This window comes from Pituophis catenifer, unplaced genomic scaffold (assembly GCF_029215685.1).
Source record: "Pituophis catenifer annectens isolate HBS135680 unplaced genomic scaffold, rPitCat1.0.hap2 SCAF_13, whole genome shotgun sequence".
NCBI classification, from domain to species: Eukaryota; Metazoa; Chordata; class Lepidosauria; order Squamata; family Colubridae; genus Pituophis; species Pituophis catenifer.
Genome location: NW_027256893.1, coordinates 7245334 through 7266903, shown reverse-complemented (window position 1 = coordinate 7266903; position 21570 = coordinate 7245334). Strand labels below are relative to the sequence as shown.

Here is a 21570-nt window from a genome sequence, read left to right as displayed (position 1 = left end):
AGTAACATCAAAGCAGGCTGTCGTGTCAGATTTTCTTGCAAAAATCAAATCCAGAAGCACACACAGATAACAGAGCCTTGGTAGTACAGGGGTTTAAGGCACCCTGTTATTAAGCTGGTTATTAAGACCAGCTGCCTGCAATTACTGCAGGGTTCGAATCTCGCCAAGGCTCAAGGTTGACTCAGCCTTCCATCCTTTCTAAGGTAGGTGAAATGAGGACCCAGTTTGTGGGGGCAATAAACTGACTTTGTATAAATATACAAAAGGATGAAGGCTATTGCTGAGCACATTGTAAGCCGCCCTGAGTCTTCGGAGAAGGGCGGCATATAAATCAAATTAAAAAAAAAACTGAATCAGCTGGATTCATTAACTTCTTTATATTCATAATAACACATAAAGTATTTACAATACCAATAGTTGATTCTTCAGCTCAGATCAGCCAACATGTTCACACGCAGAGGGTACAGTGGAGAGACGAGTTTCACTTTTTCTCTGCACAGACTCAAAAGCTGCAGACTAAGACACGCCCTGGCTCCAGTCTGTCTCAGCTCCCAATTGGCTGACTTTGTTACTATGTCCTGTTCCAGTTGATGAATATACTCTGACATGTCGTGTGTCAACAGGGCAAGCTTTTCAAAGAGGAAAACAGTCTGAAACTCCACAAGTGAGGGGATCGATCTCATTTAGAGATCAAACTGTTGGCTTGCTTATACAAAAACAGCGACAAACTGACCCACCAACGTTTCAGAACTTTGCAGCTACCTTGGGCCCATCTTTGGTGGACTTGTCAGCTTTTAAAAACAAGCGTTCTGCATTAGGCCTAGGCAGTAATCTAAATATTTTATAATACACATGCTGCTTCTGCTAATGCAAGCCTTGGCTGGAATCCACCCTTCCTGGCTGCAGTCAAAGATCTTCTTCAGCTCAGCAGGTTTCAAATTGTCTACATCTCCAATCATCTCCAACTAGGAGGGAAAGGGAAAATTAGGAAGCAGCATTTCTGGCTTTCTGTTATTAAGCAAGCAGAGCAAGACAAATTGCTTTAATAATAATTCTCTTTGTTGGGTAAATTGGGTATGTCTAGTCTGATGAAAAGAAGGACTAGGGGGTGACATGATAGCAGTGTTCCAATTTTTGAGGGGCTGCCACAAAGAAGAGGGAGTCAAGCTATTCCCCAAAGCACCTGAAGGCAGGACAAGAAGCAACGGGTGGAAACAAATCGAGGAGAGAAGCAACTTAGAACTAAGGAGAAATTTCCTAACAGTGAGAATAATTAATCAGTGGAACAACTTGCCTCCAGAAGTTGTGGATGCTTCATCACTAGAGGTTTGTAAAAAGAGATTGGACAGCCATTTGTCTGAAATGGTATAGAGTCTCCTACTTGAGAGTTGGACTAGAACAGGGGTGTCAAATTCAAGGCCCGGGGGCCGGATTCGGCCCGTAGGGCCGCCCTGGAAACAGCGAAGGACCAGCCCGCAGTGTCTCTGCCAGAGAAAACGGAGCTCGGGAGGGCTGTGTGTTGTCCTCCCAAGCTTCATTTTCACTGGCAGAGGATTGCCGGAGGCTGTTGCAGCAGAAAACAGAGCTTGCGAGGGCTGTGGGCGGCACTCCCAAGCTCCGTTTTCACTGGCAGAGGGTTGCAGGAGGCCATCGCAGCCAAAACGGAGCTCGTGAGCTCATTTTCACTGGCAGAGTGCTTGGGCCACCACAGGTGCCCCCGACACGAGTGATGTCGAGCTGGTCACACCCACGATGGCGACGCACTGATGCAGCCCTCAATGAAATTGAATATGACACCCCTGGACTAGAAGCTCTCCAAGGTCCCTTCCAATTTATTTCTACGTTTAATAATCATCATCTTTTTCATTGCTTTTCCTTTTCCTCTGTTCTTCTCAATAACCAATGTAGTGAAAAGACAAGACTTCTCATTTTTCTCATTTCTGGGTTGAACTGATAAAACATACTAAATCTTAGGTTTGGACTTAGGAAGAATGATTCTTGCAATTAGAGATCACTCAGTGCCCAAAGAAATAATCCATATAATGCCTTGGAGAGATAGATTGCATCACACTCAAATTAACAGTTGAAATTCCAGCAACTGCGAACTCTTCATTTTGAGTTGTTCTAGCATGTTCTGCACATTTAGTCATGTTTCCAGTAATTCCAGTAATTGTAAAATGAGAAGGTATTTTTCATTTAGGATGGAAGAAAATGTTACAGCCCTCCTAATGTTATTAAAGGGATGCGGTGGCTCAGTGTCTAAGACGCTGAGCTTGTCGATCAGAAGATCAGTAGTTCAGCGGTTCGAATCCCTAGCGCCACGTAACGGAGTGAGCTCCCATTACTTGTCTCAGCTTCTGCCAATCTAGCAGCTTGAAAGCAGGTAAAAAATGCAAGTAGAAAAATGGGAACTACCTTTAGTGGGAAGGTAACAGCGTTCCATGCGCTTTTGGCATTTAGTCATGCTGGCCACATGACCACGGAGACGTCTTCTGACAGTGCTGGCTCTTCGGCTTTGAAACAGAGATGAGCACCGCCCCCTAGAGCCAGAAACGATTAGCACACATGTGCGAGGGATGTTTAATGTTATTAAAAGTCTTATTCTTCATGAATTCAGCTAATCCGCTTCTAATACTGTGCAGGGGATCATTTGAACATGTAGAATCCCAGCATTTAATAGAGTGCTGTGTGGAGTGTATATCCTGAATCTGTGGCCATGTGGCTTTTTTCTAATGCTATGAGCAGGAAGCCTCCAAGGGATTCACCTTCTGAGGTGGAAGATGGATTGTCCATTTCTCTCTTTGGCTTTCTAAGATGCTTATGCCAGTATATCTCTTCACCTTTGGCCTCAGTGCTTCAATTCACCCTGATGTTCTCCGCAGGACCATACTGTCTGGGATGCACCACAGATGCTTAATCTGGTCAGCCAAAGACCAACAAGCTGTATTTACACCATATGTATGCTAAGCTTGGTTTATTTTCATCTTGATTAGTGTGTTTTTCCTGAGTGGCTTAGTGCATGGTGTGAAATCAGCCTTTGGGGTTAGTTCACCCTGAAAAGGGTGAGTTCATAAGTAGATCAAGCTTGTCTTCCAAACCTAGCTGTTGAGAAGTGATGGCAATAAATACCTTTGCAGGCAGCCATCATGGCCAGCTCACAAGCTAATTGTCAGACCTGGAAGCCATCTTTTGAATTGGGCCTTCAGGCCTGCCACATTTACTGCTGTGGGAAATTGGGAGAGGGGATTGTATGGAGCATGAGTCTCCGGAAAAGGGCGGCATATAAATCGAACCAATCAATCAATCAATCAATCAATCAATAAAAAATATAATCATAATAACATTCCTTTCTCAGAGAGTCAAGACCAACTTGCCCTGCACCTGGGAGGTTGGACCTGGGAGGTATCTCCAGTTGGGATGGTGCTTTGATTGGACCATGTGATGGACTTGTGGATGTTGGGCAGGGACTTGAACTTTTTTTGGGTGGGGAAAACCTGGAAGCTTTCAGATTTGGGTTAATGTCAGGGTTCCAAGTAACACCCCCAATGAAAGAAAACTCCGAGACTTGCATTTCCTCAAAGTTCCATTTTATTAGAGATACCATATTGGCACATCTCGGAAAACCCGAATCTGAAAGTTTCCAGGTTTTCCCCACCCGAAGGAAAGTTCAAATCCTTGCCCAGCACCTACATGTCCATCACGTGGTCCAATCAAAGCACCGTCCCAACTGGAGATGCCTCCCAGTTCCAACCGTCCAGGTGCAGGGCAAGACGTCCTTGACTCTCTGAGAAAGGAATGTTATTATGACTATATATCACCCACACTCCATACAATCCCCCTCCCAATTTCCCACAGCAGTAAATGTGGCAGGCCTGAAGGCCCAATTCAAAAGATGGCTTCCAGGTCTGACACTAATAGTCTGAAGACCCTATTCAGAATCAATTCTACAGACTCGCCAGCCACAATTACAAACGCCTTATGGCTTGGTGGCAATAAAATGGAATTCTAACATTGTCTCTTCCACCCATTATTAAGCTATCCAATTGGAAGTCCCAGGAGAACCTTCTAATACTTCCTCACTTAGTGAGGCAAGGGAGATAGAAGCTTCCGGTGACTATTTCTCTGCTGCAGCAGGTCTCCTCGGGAATATCTCATCAGCATCCAACTTATTAGCTTTTTAGAAATAATTGAAAACAGAGCAACTGAGGTCACCTTATTACTACCTATTTGGGCCCTGTTTGTACAGGTAGTTTTAATTATTCTGGTCACCACAATATGAAAGTAATGTTGAGACCCTAGAGGGAGTGCAGAGAAGAGCAACGAAGATGATCTGGGGGCTGAACCATATGATGAAGGATTGAGGGAACTTGATATGTCTATTCTAATGAAGAAAAGGACTAGAGGGGCTGTCACAGAGAAGAGGGGATCAACCTATGCTCCAAAGCATCTGAGGGTAGGACAAGAAGTAATGGGTGGAAGATCATTAAAGAGAAATCCAAACTAGAACTAAGGAGACGTTTCCTGACATCGAGAAGTTCTGGGTGTTTCACAACACCACAAAAAACTCACTGGAGATTTTTAAGAGGAGATTGGACAGCCATTTGTCTGGTATAAGGTCTCCTACCTGAGCAGGGGAATTGGACTATAAAACCTGCCAGCTCCCTTCCACACAGGGCTGAAATCCAGCAGGTTCTGACAGGTTCTGGATAACCGGTAGCGGAAATTTTGAGCAGTTCAGAGAACAGGCAAATACCACCTCTGGCTGGCCCCAGAGTGGGGTGGGAATGGGGATTTTGCAATATTCTTCCCCTGGAGTGGGATGGGAATGGAGATTTTGCACTATCCTTCCCCTGCCATGCCCAACAAGCCACACCCAACAAGTCTCATCACGTCCAGCAAGCCGCACCCACAGAACCGGTAGATTAAAAAAAGTGGATTTCACCACTGCTTCCACACCTATTATTCTATGTTCTATTATTTTATATGATGATGGTTTTGCACTGGGGATATTTAGCATAATCTGATGAGATTATAACTTCTGAAAGTCTTTTGATTGTGGCAGGGAGAAAATTAATAAACACACTTGGGGAGACAGGCCTGCTGGGCAGAAGGTTAGATTCTGGATCCAGATTTCTGTTCTTGCCGGTTTGCCCTTGAAATGATTAGCCATTTTAGGAATGCATTTGCTCCAAAATACAATTATCATGGGGGTCCTTAAGCATCCTATGCTGATAGCCTGGGAGAACAGCCATACTTTGTAAATATTTACAGAACATAATCCAAGTGGGAGACACACAGATCTCTGCGGCGGGGATATCATGCCATTACAACAGGGAAGACACGCTTCTTGGGTCCTTTTCAGTGTTTCTCAACCTTGGTAACTTTACAATGTGTGAACTTCAACTCCCAGAATTCCTTAGCCAGCATGGCTTTATGGGGAATTCTGAAAGTCGAAACCCGTACGTCTTAATGTTGCCAAAGTTAAGAAACACTATGCTAGATGGCTGTTGTGGTCCGCCAGCAGCCTGTGGAGTTGGCAGCGGAGTTGGACAGTGAGGAGGCTGGGGAGGAACATGGGCCAGTCCTGGAGTCTGGGGAAGGCTCAGACAAGGGCTCTGCGTCAGAGGCAGAGAGGGGGCCAGGGCCATCTGGGAGTGATGTGTGGACTCCGGAGCCTCCAGAGTCAGACAGCAGAGAGGCAGAGGAACAGGAGGATCCTGTTTCTAGTGCACGCATGCGCAGAGCTGCCAGAAGGCAAGAGCAGCTAAAGCAAAAGGGACGACTCAGGAGTAAGGCCAGGAGATTATTGGCTCCTCCCATAAGTCTTAAAAGAGAAACAGAGGCAGTTGGGCCTTTTTGCAGGAAAGCAACGTTGCTAACTGTTTCCAGTCGCCATCTCTTGTTTGTTTCTGAACTTCATGGGGCTTTGCCAAGTAAGGCCTTTGGCAGCGTGTCAAAGAAGATAAAGGTTGGTGATTATCCCGAAGGACTTCTTCCAAAGGACTTATTTTGCAACTAAGTGGGACTCAGCTGGGTATTAACGTAATTCTCAGCTGTTACAATAAAATATGTTTGTTTGGGACTAATTGTGTTTTGTAATGACTCAATAAACCTAGGTCAAAACAATGGCATTATTTGACCCAAGGAACTCCAAGGATGCCAACCGTGCAGCAACCTTACCAAGAGAAGCAGAAACCGTAGGAGAAAGGCAATTGTTTTACTTATTGTTCTTGTAAAGAAAAGATCCTGGACATGTCTTGGGCTGGAAATTCTTGCCCCTGTTCATGCTGGCCAGGGAATTTTGGAAGCTGCAGTCCATCCACACGTAGGACATCAGATTTGGTCGTGCCAAATCTGCTGAAATCTCATCTTCAGAACCTTTGTTGAGTGTCCTCTTCTGAACTTATATTTGACAGCTAAACTGCATGCTTCAGCGTTTTGAAGAGCTTCCATTTTCCCTCTTCCTTCTCTTTGCCGCGTTTCATCTTATGTTTCTTTAGACACCCCCCCCCAACAGAGAATCATTTTCCACCCATCTCATGACCCCAAATTCCACCAAAGGGTTTTTTTTTTTACCAAGTATTCCAACCGGATGGGAAAGAAAGCAACTGGCCAACGATGTCAGCTCTTCCCATTAACATTTCATACTTACATTTCATTCTGTTTTAACATGTTTAAATAATACATCAACTTAGCATAACTAACACAGCGGCTTTATAAAGCACCAGAGGTCTCTGCAAGCAAGCGTGCCAAATTCATAAAAAAAAAAAAAGGATTTCTGCAAATCTTGTTTAGACCCAGTTTGAAGCCAATAATGTGGTGGGCACTCAGCGTAGAAGCAGCGAAGGCAAAAGAAAACCTTTCAAAAGCTTTAGGTTGGAAATGGCTTTTTGTATTTTAGTTGGTGCCATAATGGCTTTGCCACACAACTCTCCCGAAAGGCTATACTTGCCTCACTCAGCTCCCACTGTGCAGCTTTGCTCAAGAAATACGCATCCTGGAAACTGTCTCCTTTTTAAAAGTTACAATCCCTGGAATACGAGAACAATCTCGAGGAAGAAAATGTACGCAAAAACCAAGCTTCTATACATTAAATTACCTTGCTCAATAGTAGTAACTGTGAGAGGGATCTTGGAGTCTTAGTGGACAACCATTTAAATATGAGCCAGCAGTGTGCAGCAGCTGCCAAAAAAGCCAACACAGTTCTGGGCTGCATAAACAGAGGGATAGAATCAAGAGGCCAATTACAGTACATTAGTGGTGGATAAATAAGAGACTCTAGAAAGAGTGCAGAGAAGAGCAACCAAGATGATTAGGGGGCTGGAGGCTAAAACATATGAAGAACGGTTGCAGGAACTGGGTAGGTCTAGTTTAATGAAAAGAAGAACTAGGGGACACATGATAGCAGTCTTCCAATATCTCAGGGGCTGCCCCAAAGAAGAGGGAGTCAAACTATTCTCCAAAGCACCTGAGGACAGGACAAGAAGCAATGGGTGGAAACTAATCAAGGAGAGAAGCAACTTAGAACTAAGGAGAAATTTCCTGACAGTGAGAACAATTAATCAGTGGAACAGAAGTTGCCTTCAGAAGTTGTGGGAGATTCATCACTGGAAGCTTTCGAGAAGAGACTGGACTGCCATCTTTCAGAAATGGTGTAGGATCTCTTGCTTGGGCAGGGGTTGGACTAGATGACCTACAAGGTCCCTTCCAACTCTGTTATCTGTTAAACAAGCATAGAGGGAGACAATCTTGGTTGGAGATGAGAGAATTTCACTGAACCACCGGAGGGATGAGTCAATCAAGTCCCAATCCAGTTTTCCATAAAACTCTGCCCCTACGTTGTTTTAATTGTATTCATAATTTGAGTGACACTTGCAGATACCTCTTTTTAGAAGAAAAGGTTGAAGAAGGGCTAAGATGATGATTATGTACCATCAAGTCATTTTTGACTCCAGTAACCTCTAGACAAATTTCCTCCATGACAATATCTCCTCACCTGGTCCTTCAGGTCTTCCAATAGTGTATTGATCATCTCCCTAACTCAGTTCATCTCCCTCACTGCTGGTTGTCCTCTTCTTCTCTTCCCTACCACCTTTCCAAGCTTCAGGGCCTTCTCCAGAGAACTCGATCTTCATGTAATGTCTCTGAAGTAGGATAAGTTGAGCATGGTCATTGATACCTCAAGTGAAAACTCTGGATTTATTTGTTCAATGATCTATCAGTTTGTTTTCTGGAGATCCACAGTATTCTCAGGAATCTCCTCCAATACCAAATTTCAACAGCATCAATTCACTTCCTGTTCTGCTAATTTGAAGTCCAACTTTCATCTCCATGGAGTATCACAGGAAATACCATGTCTCGGATGATTCTGATCTCTAAGAATCAGTGGTGGGATTCAGCCAGCTCACACCACTTCGGGAGAACCGGTTGTTAACTTTCGGAGCAGTTTGGCAAACTGGTTGTTGGAAGAAATCATTAGGGCAGAGAACTGGTTGTTAAATTACTTGAATCCCACCACTGCTAAGAATCATACAAAACATTGCATTAATCTAAAAATCTCATCAGGAATTGACCCCTCAAACTTGCATGAATTTCCCAGTACAAGGTTGTCCCTATTGACCAAGGCCAAAAGACTTTACAAATATTGTGAAAAAAATTCAGAACAGACCATAACACAATTTTTCTCCTATGCCAGAGCATTTTTCCCTTATGCCTAAAAAGAAAATTGTCATCTCATATTATCGTTCCAAAGTCAATCTGTTATTGTGTCGTGTTGTGTTGATTTTTAAGTGGGGATAGGGAGGGGAAACCAGATGAAAGATGTACAACAATAGTGGCCAATTCTCAGAGAAACTGATTGCAGAATTAAATCCAGACTATGCAGGGAAAATTTACATACAGAAAAAAAACTCAAGTGGAGAAATATTATTGGATTGAACTCATTAAGTTGGTTTTTCTGAGGCTAAGTGCTTCCCCGAAAATAAGACCCTGTCTTATATTTTTTTGAACCCCGAAATAAGCGCTTGGCTTTATTTTTGGGGAGGTCTTATGATTTTGGGGCGCGTGGAGCAAGATGGGGCTCCTCTGGCTGTCTTACCTGATTTCCAGCTCTGCGTTTAAATAGTTTCGGGGAGGGCTTATTTTCGGGGGGAGCACATGCGCTCAAAAGCCCAATTGGGCTTATTATCAGGAGCTGCTTTCTTTTTCAGGAAACAGGGTACCCGGGGGTAAAATTCAATATGGGCAATTCTTGGCTTCTATGCTGTCAGATTCTCCTCATCACTGGCCCCCTGGATATATTAAGACTACATATCCCAGTGATGTGATGGCTAAACTTTTCTGGACCGAGTGCCTAAACCCCCCAAATGCAATGTGAGTGTACCACCGTGCATGTACCCTGCACTCCCTGCATGTATGCAGTCCCCCTGCACATGCGCCCTGCCCCCTGCGCATGCCCCCTGCCCTCCATGCATGTGTCCTGCCCCCCACACATGTGCACGCACCCCCTGCATGCACTCTCCCCCCATGCATGCATGCACCCCCACACATGCCCCGCCCTCCCGTGCATACGTGGCAGAGACCCAAAGACCAGCTGGCCGGCGGGAGGTATGTGGAGCTGAACTGGGGCGATGGCTCACATGCCATCAGAGAAGGCACTGCATGCCACCTCTGGCATGCGTGCCATAGGTTCACCATCACTGACATATCCTATCATTCTCACCCAAGAGAGTAGATGTAGAAGAAGAGCAGGCACAGCTGGGAGTTGGAGTTAAAGGCATCATCAGTTTAGAGTCCTTGCATTGCTCCAAGTCCACCACCACCCCTTGAATTCTGTTGTCCCTCATCTAGTGCCAATTCAATGCTGAGCATTAGTCCCCAGATTCTTGTGTATTCACAAGTCTTCAATAAATCATTTATGCTTCAATCAACATGAATAGTCCTGATTCTTTACACCTGACGGCAGAAGGGAATTGAAGTCCCAACACGTTTGTTGCTATATGAAGACAAGATAAGACTAATTCCAGCTTCAACAGCCCTTTGTCATGCCTTCCTGGAGTAGCTTTGAGCTGAAAGGGGAGATTAATCAGAATAATAGAATTGGAAGAGGTCTTGGAATCCAACCCTCTGCTCAAGCAGGAAATGCTATACCATTTCAGTCCAATGATTGTCCAATCTCTTCTTAAAAGCCTCCAGTGGAGGTGAGCCATTCCACTGATAGATTGTTCTCACTGTCAGTAAATTTCTCCTTAGTTCTAAATCGGTTTTCTCCTTGGTTAATTGCTTCTTGTCCTGCCTTCAGGTGCTTTGGAGAATAGGTTGACCCCTCTTCTTTGTGGCAGCCCCTGAGATATTGGAACACTGCTATCATGTCTCCCCTAGTCCTTCTTTTCATTAACACACCCAATTCCTACAACCATTTAGCTTCCAGGTCACTAATTTGTTGTCTTTGTTGCTGTTGTCTGCCCTCTTTCTAGAGACTCCACATCTTTTTTCATATCATGGTAACCAAAGTAGGCAGCTACAAGTTGCCATTTTAAATCTCCCACCATCTCCTGGTGGAGAAAAATCCAGAGCATTCTGGAAAGCGATATCATGGCATGGATTGAGTTTGAAATTCTAAAAAAAATATGTTCTGGAAAATTCAGAGCAAGAGCCAGAGGGCCTTACTAAAGTCTTTGCAGACGCCAGAGGGCATAAATGCAGAAGCTAGTTGTAAAAAAAACATATCTGATGTCAAGACCATTTATTACTTATGGGCTCAATCCTCCCCCAAAGTAAAATTAAACTGAAGCAAAGGCCAAATGTCTCTCATGTGCACATCTAGAAACAAGATATGCCTTCTGACAGGATCACTTTTCACCATAATCTTTTTCTGATTATTCCCTCTTGGCACCCTGTTGAAAGTGATCCAATGTTGAAGTTCTGCTTTGTGATCCTTTTCTGGAAAAATTGGCAGTTGTTTGTAAGTGGCTAACTCTCTACTTAACTTGTAAACATGGTCCTTCTTTTAAAAGCAAAACCAAGTCCTTTTTGCACACAAGGTGAAGTTGTAGGAAAATATTGAGAAAAGAAGATGCTAGTTTTTAAAGCAGACAAATGTTCACACGTATTTTAATACCATTAACTTCAGACACATCTATTCCCTCACTCATGTTTTCCTCATTTAGATAACCCAGCCTCGCTCTCTCTATAGATAGATAGATAGATAGATAGATAGATAGATAGATAGATAGATAGATAGACAGACAGACAGACAGACAGACAGACAGACAGACAGACAGACAGACAGACAGACAGACAGACAGACAGACAGAGGTATAGGTATAGGTATAGGTATAGGGATAGGGATAGGGATAGGGATAGGGATAGGGATAGGGATAGGGATAGGGATAGGGATAGGGATAGAGATAGAGATAGAGATAGAGATAGAGATAGAGATAGAGATAGAGATAGAGATAGAGATAGAGATAGAGATAGAGATAGAGATAGAGATAGATACAGTAGTGGGATTCAGCCAGTTCGCACCACTTTGGGAGAACCAGTCGTTAACTTTCTGAGCAGTTTGGCAAACTGGTTGTTGGGAGAAATTATTAGGGCAGAGAACTGGTTGTTAAATTACTTGAATCCCATCACTGGATAGATAGATAGATAGATAGATAGATAGATAGATAGATAGATAGATAGATAGATTAGAGGTATAGGTATAGAGATAGATAGATAGATAGATAGATAGATAGATAGATAGATAGATAGATAGATAGATAGATAGATAGATAGATAGATAGATAGATAGATAGATAGAAAGATAGATGGAGGTATAGGTATAGGTATAGGTATAGGTATAGGTATAGGTATAGAGATAGAGATAGAGATAGAGATAGAGATAGAGATAGAGATAGAGATAGAGATAGAGATGATAGAGATAGAGATAGAGATAGAGATAGAGATAGAGATAGAGATAGAGATAGAGATAGAGATAGAGATAGAGAGATATAGAGATATATATTTGGTGATGTAAAGCAATCCAGAATAATGTTATTTCTCTGTGTGGTTCTACCTTGAGAATGGATCTGTTCGGTTGGCAAAGATGTTTAAAGATAAGTCAGCTAAATGTTGAAAATGCCATCAGATACCTGGGTCATATTATCATATGTGATGGACATGTGTAGAAGCAAAAAAAAAAATATTGGATAAAAATACAAATATGGCTGGAAAAGATGATAAAGCAACACATTGACTTAAAACCAGAAATATTTTTGTTGGGGATTTTACATAAAACTTATAATAAAGGGACTGTGTATTTAATTATACACGTATTAACCGCAGCTAGAATTATATTTGCACAAGACTGGGAAAGCAGAGAGTTCCCTACTGATGAGAATGTGATTAGGAAAATATTAGAATGTGCAGAAATGAATAGATTAAAGCTTGCTATAAAGGAGAAAGAACAAACTGAATATTATATGACATGGGAGTTATTTTATGAATGGTTGGAAAATAAAAATAGAAGTTGGAGATCAGTGAAATATAGAAAACAAGTTAAGATAGAGAAGCAAACAATATGATGATTCTTACTAATATGACTATTAAGATTATTATATTTAATATTATTATTATATTCTTATTAGAAGATACGTTAAGAGGGAGAAATGAATACATGTATTATGCTCATTATTGTTATTATTGTAAGATTAGGGAATCAATATCAGTGTAATGAATACTGTTGTAAATTTTGATTGTTATTGCACAGAGATATTTGTACCCAGAAGACACACTGTTTAATGGAAGATGGAATGTTTAAGTTAAAATAAAAAAAGAGAGAGAATGGATCAGCTCATATAAAACCTTTCCGAAGAAAACATCTCTTGTGTTTTATCATTGGGTTTTGAGGTTACATGGAGACCAAATGTCCACTAACTATTCTCTCTCTCTTTCTCCCCACCTCTCTCTATTTATCTCTCCCGCCCTCTCTCTCTCTCTCTCTCTCTCTCTCTCTCTCTCTCTCTCTCTCTCTCTCTCCCCCCGCCCACTTCCAGGTGCAAGTGGGAAGTACACCTCAGGACCAAAGAATTGTAGGATACATTTCCTGCACCCACTTGCAAGCTCTGGCAGGTAAGTATGGATCTGTTCTTTCAAATCATCCTTATGCTGTATGGGAAACTTTCTATAGTTTTGACTTCATTTGCGGAAAACAGGTTGGATCGTTTCTTCTTGGATGATCTCCTACCAATGCCACACATTTTAAAAATAAAAATGTTGCATGCAGGATTAGACCAAGGTTCAATAGTCTGTGGAACAAAGACACCAAGCTAGGCAGTAGCAGCCAGTCAACCTTGCCTAGTCTCTCTCACTTTTCAAAATCAAATTCTGTTTCATGAAGCTGAGGAAGACAGATAGAAGTATTGCAGGATAATTTTTCTGCATGCCATTAATATACAGTATATTCAGTGTGCTTTAACAATGTAGAGCGATATAAAAATGACATGAAAGAACATAGAACGTAGAATATCAATTGGAGTCCAGTTCTAGTCCAGAATTGGAAGGGACCTTGGAAGTTTTCTAGTTTTCTAGAAAAGAAAGTATATATTATTAGAATGCTGGAATTGCTCGGATACCAAACAAGGAAAATATTGCACAACAAAGGAGAAAGAAAGGAGAGAGGAGTAGAGGGTAAGAAGAGGAGAGGGAGAGGGAGGAATGGAAGAAAGGGGATGTCAGCACTTCAAGCTGCATTTACTCTAGTGCTGACATAAGAAGGAGAAGCGGAGGCATCTGGAAAGGGACGTTTGACTTTTCACCTACTTATTTTCCCCGGAGATAATATCCCCTAGGAGATGGGATGGGAGGGGGGAAATTCCTTTGAGCTGGAGCAGTAGATTAGGGGTAGAGTGACTTGGAAGATGGCCAATGAGTGCAGGGGAGTGGGGAACGGAAAGGGAGGGTTTTGGGTTTGGAAGTCAGTGTTGGCTACGATGGAGTCGGGTTAGAATGTCGTGCTGAATAAATGGGAGTTTTTTTCATCAAAGACTTCGTTTGAAATGCAATTTATTTGAGACGACCTCGAAACTTGACAGGGGAAAGGAGAGGAAGAAAAGGCAGGGGACAGGAGTAGGAGAGAAGGTGAGAAAGGGGGGAAAGAGGGGAGGAGTGGGGAAAAGGAAGGGGATGTAGGAAGAGGAAGGAGAGGAGGAGGGAGAAAGTAGGAGAGGAGAGGAAGGAGGGAAGGGAAAGAAGAAGGAGAAGGTTTGTTGTGAAACAAGGGAAAAGAAAGGGTAGAAGAGCAACCCCGAATGTAATTAAAATGCCTTAATATTATACTTTCTTTAAGAAACATATGTATATGTATGACCAATTATATATAAGAGAATGTACTTTTGTATTATGTGTATAAGAAATAAAAATGAAAAACTTTTTGTAAAAAAAAAAAAGAGGAAGTTTTCTAGTCCAGCCCTTTGCTCAAGCAGAAGACCTTATACCAGTGATGGCTAACCTTTTTGCCGTCGCGTGCCAAAAGCAGGGGGAACGCAGGGGGGTCGTGCGCGTGGGTGCCCACACCCATAATTCAATGAGCACCCCCCACACACACATGCACGCGCGAGCCCCAATGCGACCCCCACTTTTGGCACGCAATGGCATGGTGGGCCCAGGAGGCCTGTTTTTCACCCTTCCCAGGCTCCAGAAGCCTTCTTGGAGCCTGGGGAGGGCGAAAACGGCCTTCCCCAACCCCCCAGAGGCCCTCTGGAGGCCAGAAACGGCCTGTTTCCTGACTTCCGGTGGGCCCGGAAGGCCTGAAAATTAGTTGGCCGGCGTGCTCATGCGTGCTGGAGCTGAGCTAGGGCAACACTTGCGTGCCCACAGATATGGCTCCGTGTGCATGCGTGCCATAGGTTCGCCATCACAACCCTATCCCATTTCAGACAAATGGCTGTCCAGTCTCTTCTTGGAAGCCTCCAGTGATGGAGCACCCACAATTTCTGAAGGCAAGCTGTTCCACCGTTTTATTGTTCTCACTGTTAGGAAATTTCTCTTTGGTTCTAGATTGCTTCTCTCCTTGGTTAGTTTCCATCAATTGTTTCTCATTTTGCCTTTTGGTATTTTTGAGAAATAACCGATGGATGGGGCATATGCACAAATGGAATGAGATATGAATAAAGAAATCCAGGGAGCTTCATAAATTTATAATATTGCTTTGGATTTCTTCAGTAGCTTTGCAAATTACTCTTCCATGTCTAGCATGGCTGATCCTAACAAATGGAACTTTATCTAAAGCAAGTTCCATCTTTCAGTCATGCTGTATTTCCTAAACATCATGTAATAAACCATTATCGGCTTCTCTTTCTGGCACATATAAATCTTTTCTAACTATCACATGAATCTTCAGAAAACGATACCCGTTGAAAACCAATTTGTGAGTCTCATCGGGTGAAAAATAATTATTTCTTGGTTGCATAAAATTACTCAGAAAGAGCTTCGGATGCCTTTCGTGCTTAACCAGTCCTAGTTCAATAAATAGTTGTCTTTTTTTACCCACAGTAATGCAAGATAATCTAAATATTATATGAATCTTATCTCAAAATAAACAGCGTGTCATCTGGTAATGCTTTGGGATTAAGTTCTACATTCAACGTTTCTTTTAAAAATGAAAACATCCAAATTAATGATATGTGAGGGAAAATCACTTGATAGAACAAGTGCCTTTTTAGTAGATACATCCAGATGCTTGGCTTTTCAACATTCAACATAAACAGTTGCCAAAGGTTTAAGAGTATGTCCTGTTCTGAATAAATTGCTACATGTAGGACTGGAGATAACAACGAAAAAAGAATTGTTTTTAAAGAAGGAAAGAAAAGTTAGCATAAAGTAGTGATAAAGAAAATTAGGGCTATCCCATTTGACCTATAAAATTGGAAAATCATTGGATTGATTGACTGAGTGATGGATTTAATTGATTATGTGCCATCAAGTTATTTTCAACTCTTAGCAACCATATGTATATTCCCTTGGATGATTTGCCCCCAGCCTGGTCCTTCAGAATAACAGAATAACAAAATAACAGACTTGGAAGGGACCTTGGTGGGATTCAAATTTTTTTACTACCGGTTCTTGATGGGCATGGCTTGATGGGCGTGGCAGGGGAAGGATGCTCTAAAATCTCCATTCCCACCCCCTCTAGGGGAAGGATACTGCAAAATCCCCATTTCCTCCCAATCAACTGGGACTCGGGAGGCAGATAATACATGGGGGCAGGGCCAATCAGAGGTGATATTTACCAGTTCTCTAAACTACTCAAAATTTCCGCTACCAGTTCTCCAGAACTGGTCAGAACCTGCTGAATACCACCTCTGCCTTGGAGATCCTAGTCCAACCTTCTGCTCAAGCCTATACCATTCTGGACATCAATTCCTTCAGCAATTCCAAAGATGGACTTATCATTTGGTCCATTCACCTTGCTGCTGGCCATTCTCTTCTCTTCAAGTTATGAATGTGAAAATTTAATCAGTGGGTTCCTATTCAGTGTTGTGTCATAGCTTATTGATAAACCATGCAAATACTAGACTCCCGCAGTAACATAATAATAAAAGATTTGGAAGGGACCTTGCTCGCCTTCTAGTCCAACTCCCTTGCTCAAGTGTTGAAATCCACAGGTCTTCAAGTGGGCAAGGTTGGACACCCCGATCTCAATTTTCCTCATCTCAAAACGTTTGATGGATTTTGAGCAGCACTCCACAAGAAAAAGTTCAGCAATCAGCTAATGAAAATACACCGCGCGAGTAGCGCGCTTGTATGCTGTTATTGGCAATTTCAAAGGAAGCCTTCCAACCCACAGCGCATTATCTTGGGATGATGGATGAGTCAAAGGAGTCAGGCAAGGACATTTACAGCAAGTGCCTCTGACTGGTTGGCCGGCAATAAATCAAACTCTACAAAGTAAGGACGAGCGCCATAATGATGCAAACCTGCTTGTGCGTGGAGACCTTGAATAGTCGGTCACACTTTGCCTGACTAGACAAATACACAGTTGCACTGCATCTGTCACCTGGAAAGCCACGGGTGTCAAGAGCCCATGTTCAGTTTGCATTCTGCACCAAAAGGTTTTGGGTTTTTTTTTCCCCTTCTTCTCTACCACCTGGTTAGATTGCACAGAAGAGCCTTTTGCCTGAAGCAGCTCACCAGTCCTTTCCTTCATCATCTCTTTTGCAGACATAATAGCGTTGATTCTAATACGGGCGGCCCTAGAAATGTTGAGCCCAACGTTTCTATTGCAAAGAAAGCAATTGTTAAGGAAATTTTACCTCAGGTTTTGACCTTTTTGGCCACAGTTATTATGTAATTCACTGCAGTTAACTGACTCATATGGTCCTTAAGGCAATCTGGCTTCCCACCATTGACACCCCACTCCCATTGCAGAAAAGGAGGACTAGGGGTGACATGATAACCATGATATGGTTATCTATGGGACCGCCTGCTACCACCAATAGCCTCCCACTGACCAGTACGCTCCCATAGAGAGGGGCTCCTCCGGGTGCTGTCGGCCAAACAATGTTGACTGGCGGCCCCCAGGGGGAGAGCCTTCTCTGTGGGGGCACCTACTATCTGGAACGAGCTCCCCCCTGAGATACGGAGGATTCCGGATCTGCGTACCTTCCGTCGGACGCTTAAGATGTTCCTATTCCAGCAAGCCGGCCTGACCTAAACTTCTCCTCTTTTAAATGGGAATTTTAAATTTGGTTTTAAATTATTGAGGTTTTAAAATGGGTCAGCCAAATTTATTTAATTTGTTTTATCTCTATTTTAAATTTTGTATTTATATGTTTTATTTTATGGCTGTTCACCGCCCTGAGTCCTTCGGGAGTAGGGCGGTATACAAATTTAATAAAATGGAAATGAAATGAAATGAAATAGCAGTATTCCAGTATTTGAGGGGCTGCCACAAAGAAGGGGGGGTGAAGCTATTTTCCAAAGCATCTGAAGGCAGGACAAGAAGCAATGGATAGAAACTAATCAAAGAGAGAAGCAACGTGGAATTAAGGAGAAACTTCCTAACAGTGAGAACGATTAACCAGTGGAACAGCTTGCCCTACTCCGGGAGATGTCTGAATGGGGTAAAATAAGCACCCAACATTTCTGTGGAGCTTCTACCTAGTCTGAGGGGGAAGAACACCTGGGAAATTTTGAAGATGAGGATTGGAGCAGCTTTGAGCCAAACTACAATATGCCTCACTTCTTAGATATTTTTCTGGCCACTTGTCACTGTGTGTAGACAGAGGCACAAGCAATTTCTGGAGATCAGCCATGTGCTCTTGGCAATAGTATTAAAAAGTGCCAGAGCCAACATTAAGAGTAGAGTACAGGAGAGGCAAATCCAATTTGCTTCCAGGTTATTTTGATTTGGATTGAATCAAGTGTTCCTTGAAGCCAGCAGCTATTGTTTATTCAATATATTTCAACCATATTATAAAAACAGCATATAAGTTCTATCTGGAGAATACACTAGAGCAACGGTGTCAAACTTGATTTCACTGAGGGCCGCATCAGGTTGACCGCCAACTCAAAGTCACTTGTGTCAGGGCGCCTCTGGTGGACCAAGAGCTCTGCCAGCAAAAACGGGCTCCCGAGCTCCGTTTTCAGCTGTTACAGTCTCCTGCAACACTCTGCTAGCAAAAACGGAGCTCAGGAAGGCTGCCTGCAGCTCTCGTGAGCTCCGTTTTCACTGGCAGAGGCACTGCAGACCAGTCCTTTGCTTTTTCCAGGGCGACCCTGTGGGCCAGATCTAAGTACCCCCGTGGGCCGAATCCGGGCCTTGAGTTTGACACCCCTGGACTAGAGAAAAAAACTATATGGTCAGAGATTTTGCTCTTGGTCCTGGGAAGGTTGACTCCATAAAACAGGGGTCCCCAGCTCCAGGGATATGGCCCAGTACCAGGTCGTGGCCCAGTGGTGGGTTTCAAAATTTTCTACCAGTTCTGTGGGTGTGGTTTGGTGGGCATGGCATGGCTTGGTGGGCATGGTTTGGTGGGCGTGGCAGGGGAAGGATACTGTTAAAATTTCCATTCCCTCCCCACTGCAGGGGAAGGTAACTGCAAAATCCCCATTTCCTCCCGATCAACTGGGACTTGGGAGGCTGAGAATAGATGGGGGCGGGGCCACTCAGAATTTTTACTACCAGTTCTCTGAACTACTCAAAATTTCCGCTATTGGTTCTCCAGAACTGGTCAGAACCTGCTGAAACCCACCTCTGCCATGGCCCTTTTGGAACAGGGCCGTGCAAGGCATGGGCGAGCATGGGAAGCTCCATTTTCATGAGTGGCGGGCACTCATGTTTGCGTGGGAAGCTTCATTTGTGCCAGTGGCAGGTACACACATAAATGGACCTGCCTGTGCAAGTGTGTGTGCCTGCTGCTTGTATGGAATCGTCCCTTCTTCCATCAACCTGCCGGTCCATAAAGTCAGAAAGGTTGAGTAGAATATGTCCTCCTGGATCAGGGGTGTCAAATTCGATTTCATTGAGGACCATATCAGGGTTGTGTCTGACTTCTGGGGGCCAAAGTGGGAGTGGCCAGGATGGGTGTGGCCAGCTTGATGTCACTCGTGTCGGGGGGGGGCGCCTATGGTATATGGTATCCTGAGCTCTCTACCAATGAAAACGGACTCCCAAGTTCCATTTTTGGCTGGGACAGCCCCCTGCAACTCTCTGCCAGTGAAAATGGAGCGCGGGAGGGCCGTGCACAATCCTTGCGAGCTCCAGGCTGGGATGGCTTCCTACAACCATCTGCCAGCGAAAACAGAGCTAGGGAGGTGCATTTTTGCAGGCAGAGGCACCATGGGCTGGTCCTTCGCTGTTTCCAGGGCTGCCCCTTGGGCCAGATCTAAGTACCGCAGGCCTTGAGTTCGACACCCTTGTCATAGTTCTATAATATCAAGACTAACAGTCCCAATTGCATCAAGAATGCATGTAAGGTCTTATCAGGGGTGAAATCCAGCAGGTTCTGGAGAACCGGTAGCGGAAATTTTAAGTAGTTCAGAGAACCGGCAAATACCACCTCTGGCTGGCCCCAGAGTGGGGAGGGAATGGAGATTTTGCAACATCCTTCCCCTGCCACACCCATCAAGCCACGCCCATGAAGCCACACCATACCCACCAAGCCACGCCCACAGAACCGGTAGTAAAAAAATTGGGATTTCACCACTGGGTCTTATCCTAGAGTAGTGACCTCCCATTCCTGAATTTGGAGGACAGGGGGGAGGGAATTAGCACAGCATCTCCTTATCACCCAGTCTCTCTGCTTAAAATTGGTTACTCCTTTTTTTTTTTTTTTCCCCTGCTTGGAAACAACTCAAAGTGCCGCGAAATCCCTGCTGAGCATTATTTCAGATACAAGCTTTTTAGAAGACCTTTTTTTCCTGGAGATACTAGCAATTGCAGCTGGGGCCTCTTATATGCAAATCTTCCTTTTGAAGCAATGCACAGCTCTCCGATGAATATTTAATCACCTTTAGTCTTTGATTTTTCTCCGTAATTGGCTCTCTGGTTCTTGTTCCAGTCCCACTTATTCATACTTAGATTTCTCCAGGTGCCCATCTAAAATTTATACTCATTTGCTTTCTGATCAAAGGTCAGCTAGGGATAGTCTCTCTCTCTCTCTCTCTCTTTTGGTAGATGCCAGTTTATTTTTATTTTTTTGGGGGGGAAGAGGTACTTTTTAAAAATTACTGCTTCTGCCTCTGAATTCACTTGAAATACCCGTAGGCAAGGAAAACCAGCTTTTCCAATTTCCAGCAGGAATTTTCTCCCATACAACGAGTGCCGCATTTGCAACTCTTTGTTTCATCGCACTGAATGGCAACCGCTTATCCGCAGTGGAAAATCAAAACCTAGAGCTAATTAATATCTGCTGCGATCCGAGCCATTTAATTTGTGGTAGGGGGTGGTGAAGGGTGGGCGTGTGGGAATATTCTCCGGTGTCTTGGTTTAAATGGTGGAATTGGGATCGGAAAGTTGTTTCGGTATAGAACTGCGGCTGGTCGTTTCGGAATAGTAAAAATGTCATCCATTATCCTCGGCCTGCTTTTAAAACAGCCATTATTCAAATATGGTTGTGAATTATACGTATTAATATTTTGTCCGGAAAAAAAAGAAACATGTTTTTTAAGAGGATCATTTACGTCATTCTTAATGAGTGGTGCGGTGGTCTAGAAGTGGAACTCTCACCTCGCAATCAGGAGGCTGTGAGTTCGATCCTAGGTAGAGGCAGATATTTCTCTCTCTGGGCACAATGAGAATGTATCTGCTGAATATAACTCTGGATTAGCAACAGGAAAGGCATCCGGCCAGTAAACATTCAGCTCCATTCAGTGGCCCAGACTCCACCCTGCAAGGGATTATGGGGTCATTAAATGAAGTTGATTTATATAATTCTTAACCAATTGGTAACGAAGTTGTGCATAGGGAGGAAAAACCTGGGATGCTTGAGATCATCCATTAGTTTGGATCAGGTATCTACAGGAAGCTGATCATCTATCTATTACTAAAACCTTATCATATGCAATACAGGTAATCCTCGACTTACA

General features: G+C 43.5%; 1 protein-coding gene across 1 annotated transcript in view; it reads left to right on the top strand.

Annotated features, from left to right (window-relative positions):
- The window catches only part of SMPD3 (sphingomyelin phosphodiesterase 3), a 52585-nt gene that overhangs the window by 10265 nt on the left and 20750 nt on the right, over positions 1-21570 (top strand). The window contains exon 3 of the mRNA XM_070953047.1: positions 13038-13113. Coding sequence (XP_070809148.1) covers positions 13038-13113 — 76 coding nt within the window. The remainder of the gene's footprint in view (positions 1-13037; positions 13114-21570) is intronic.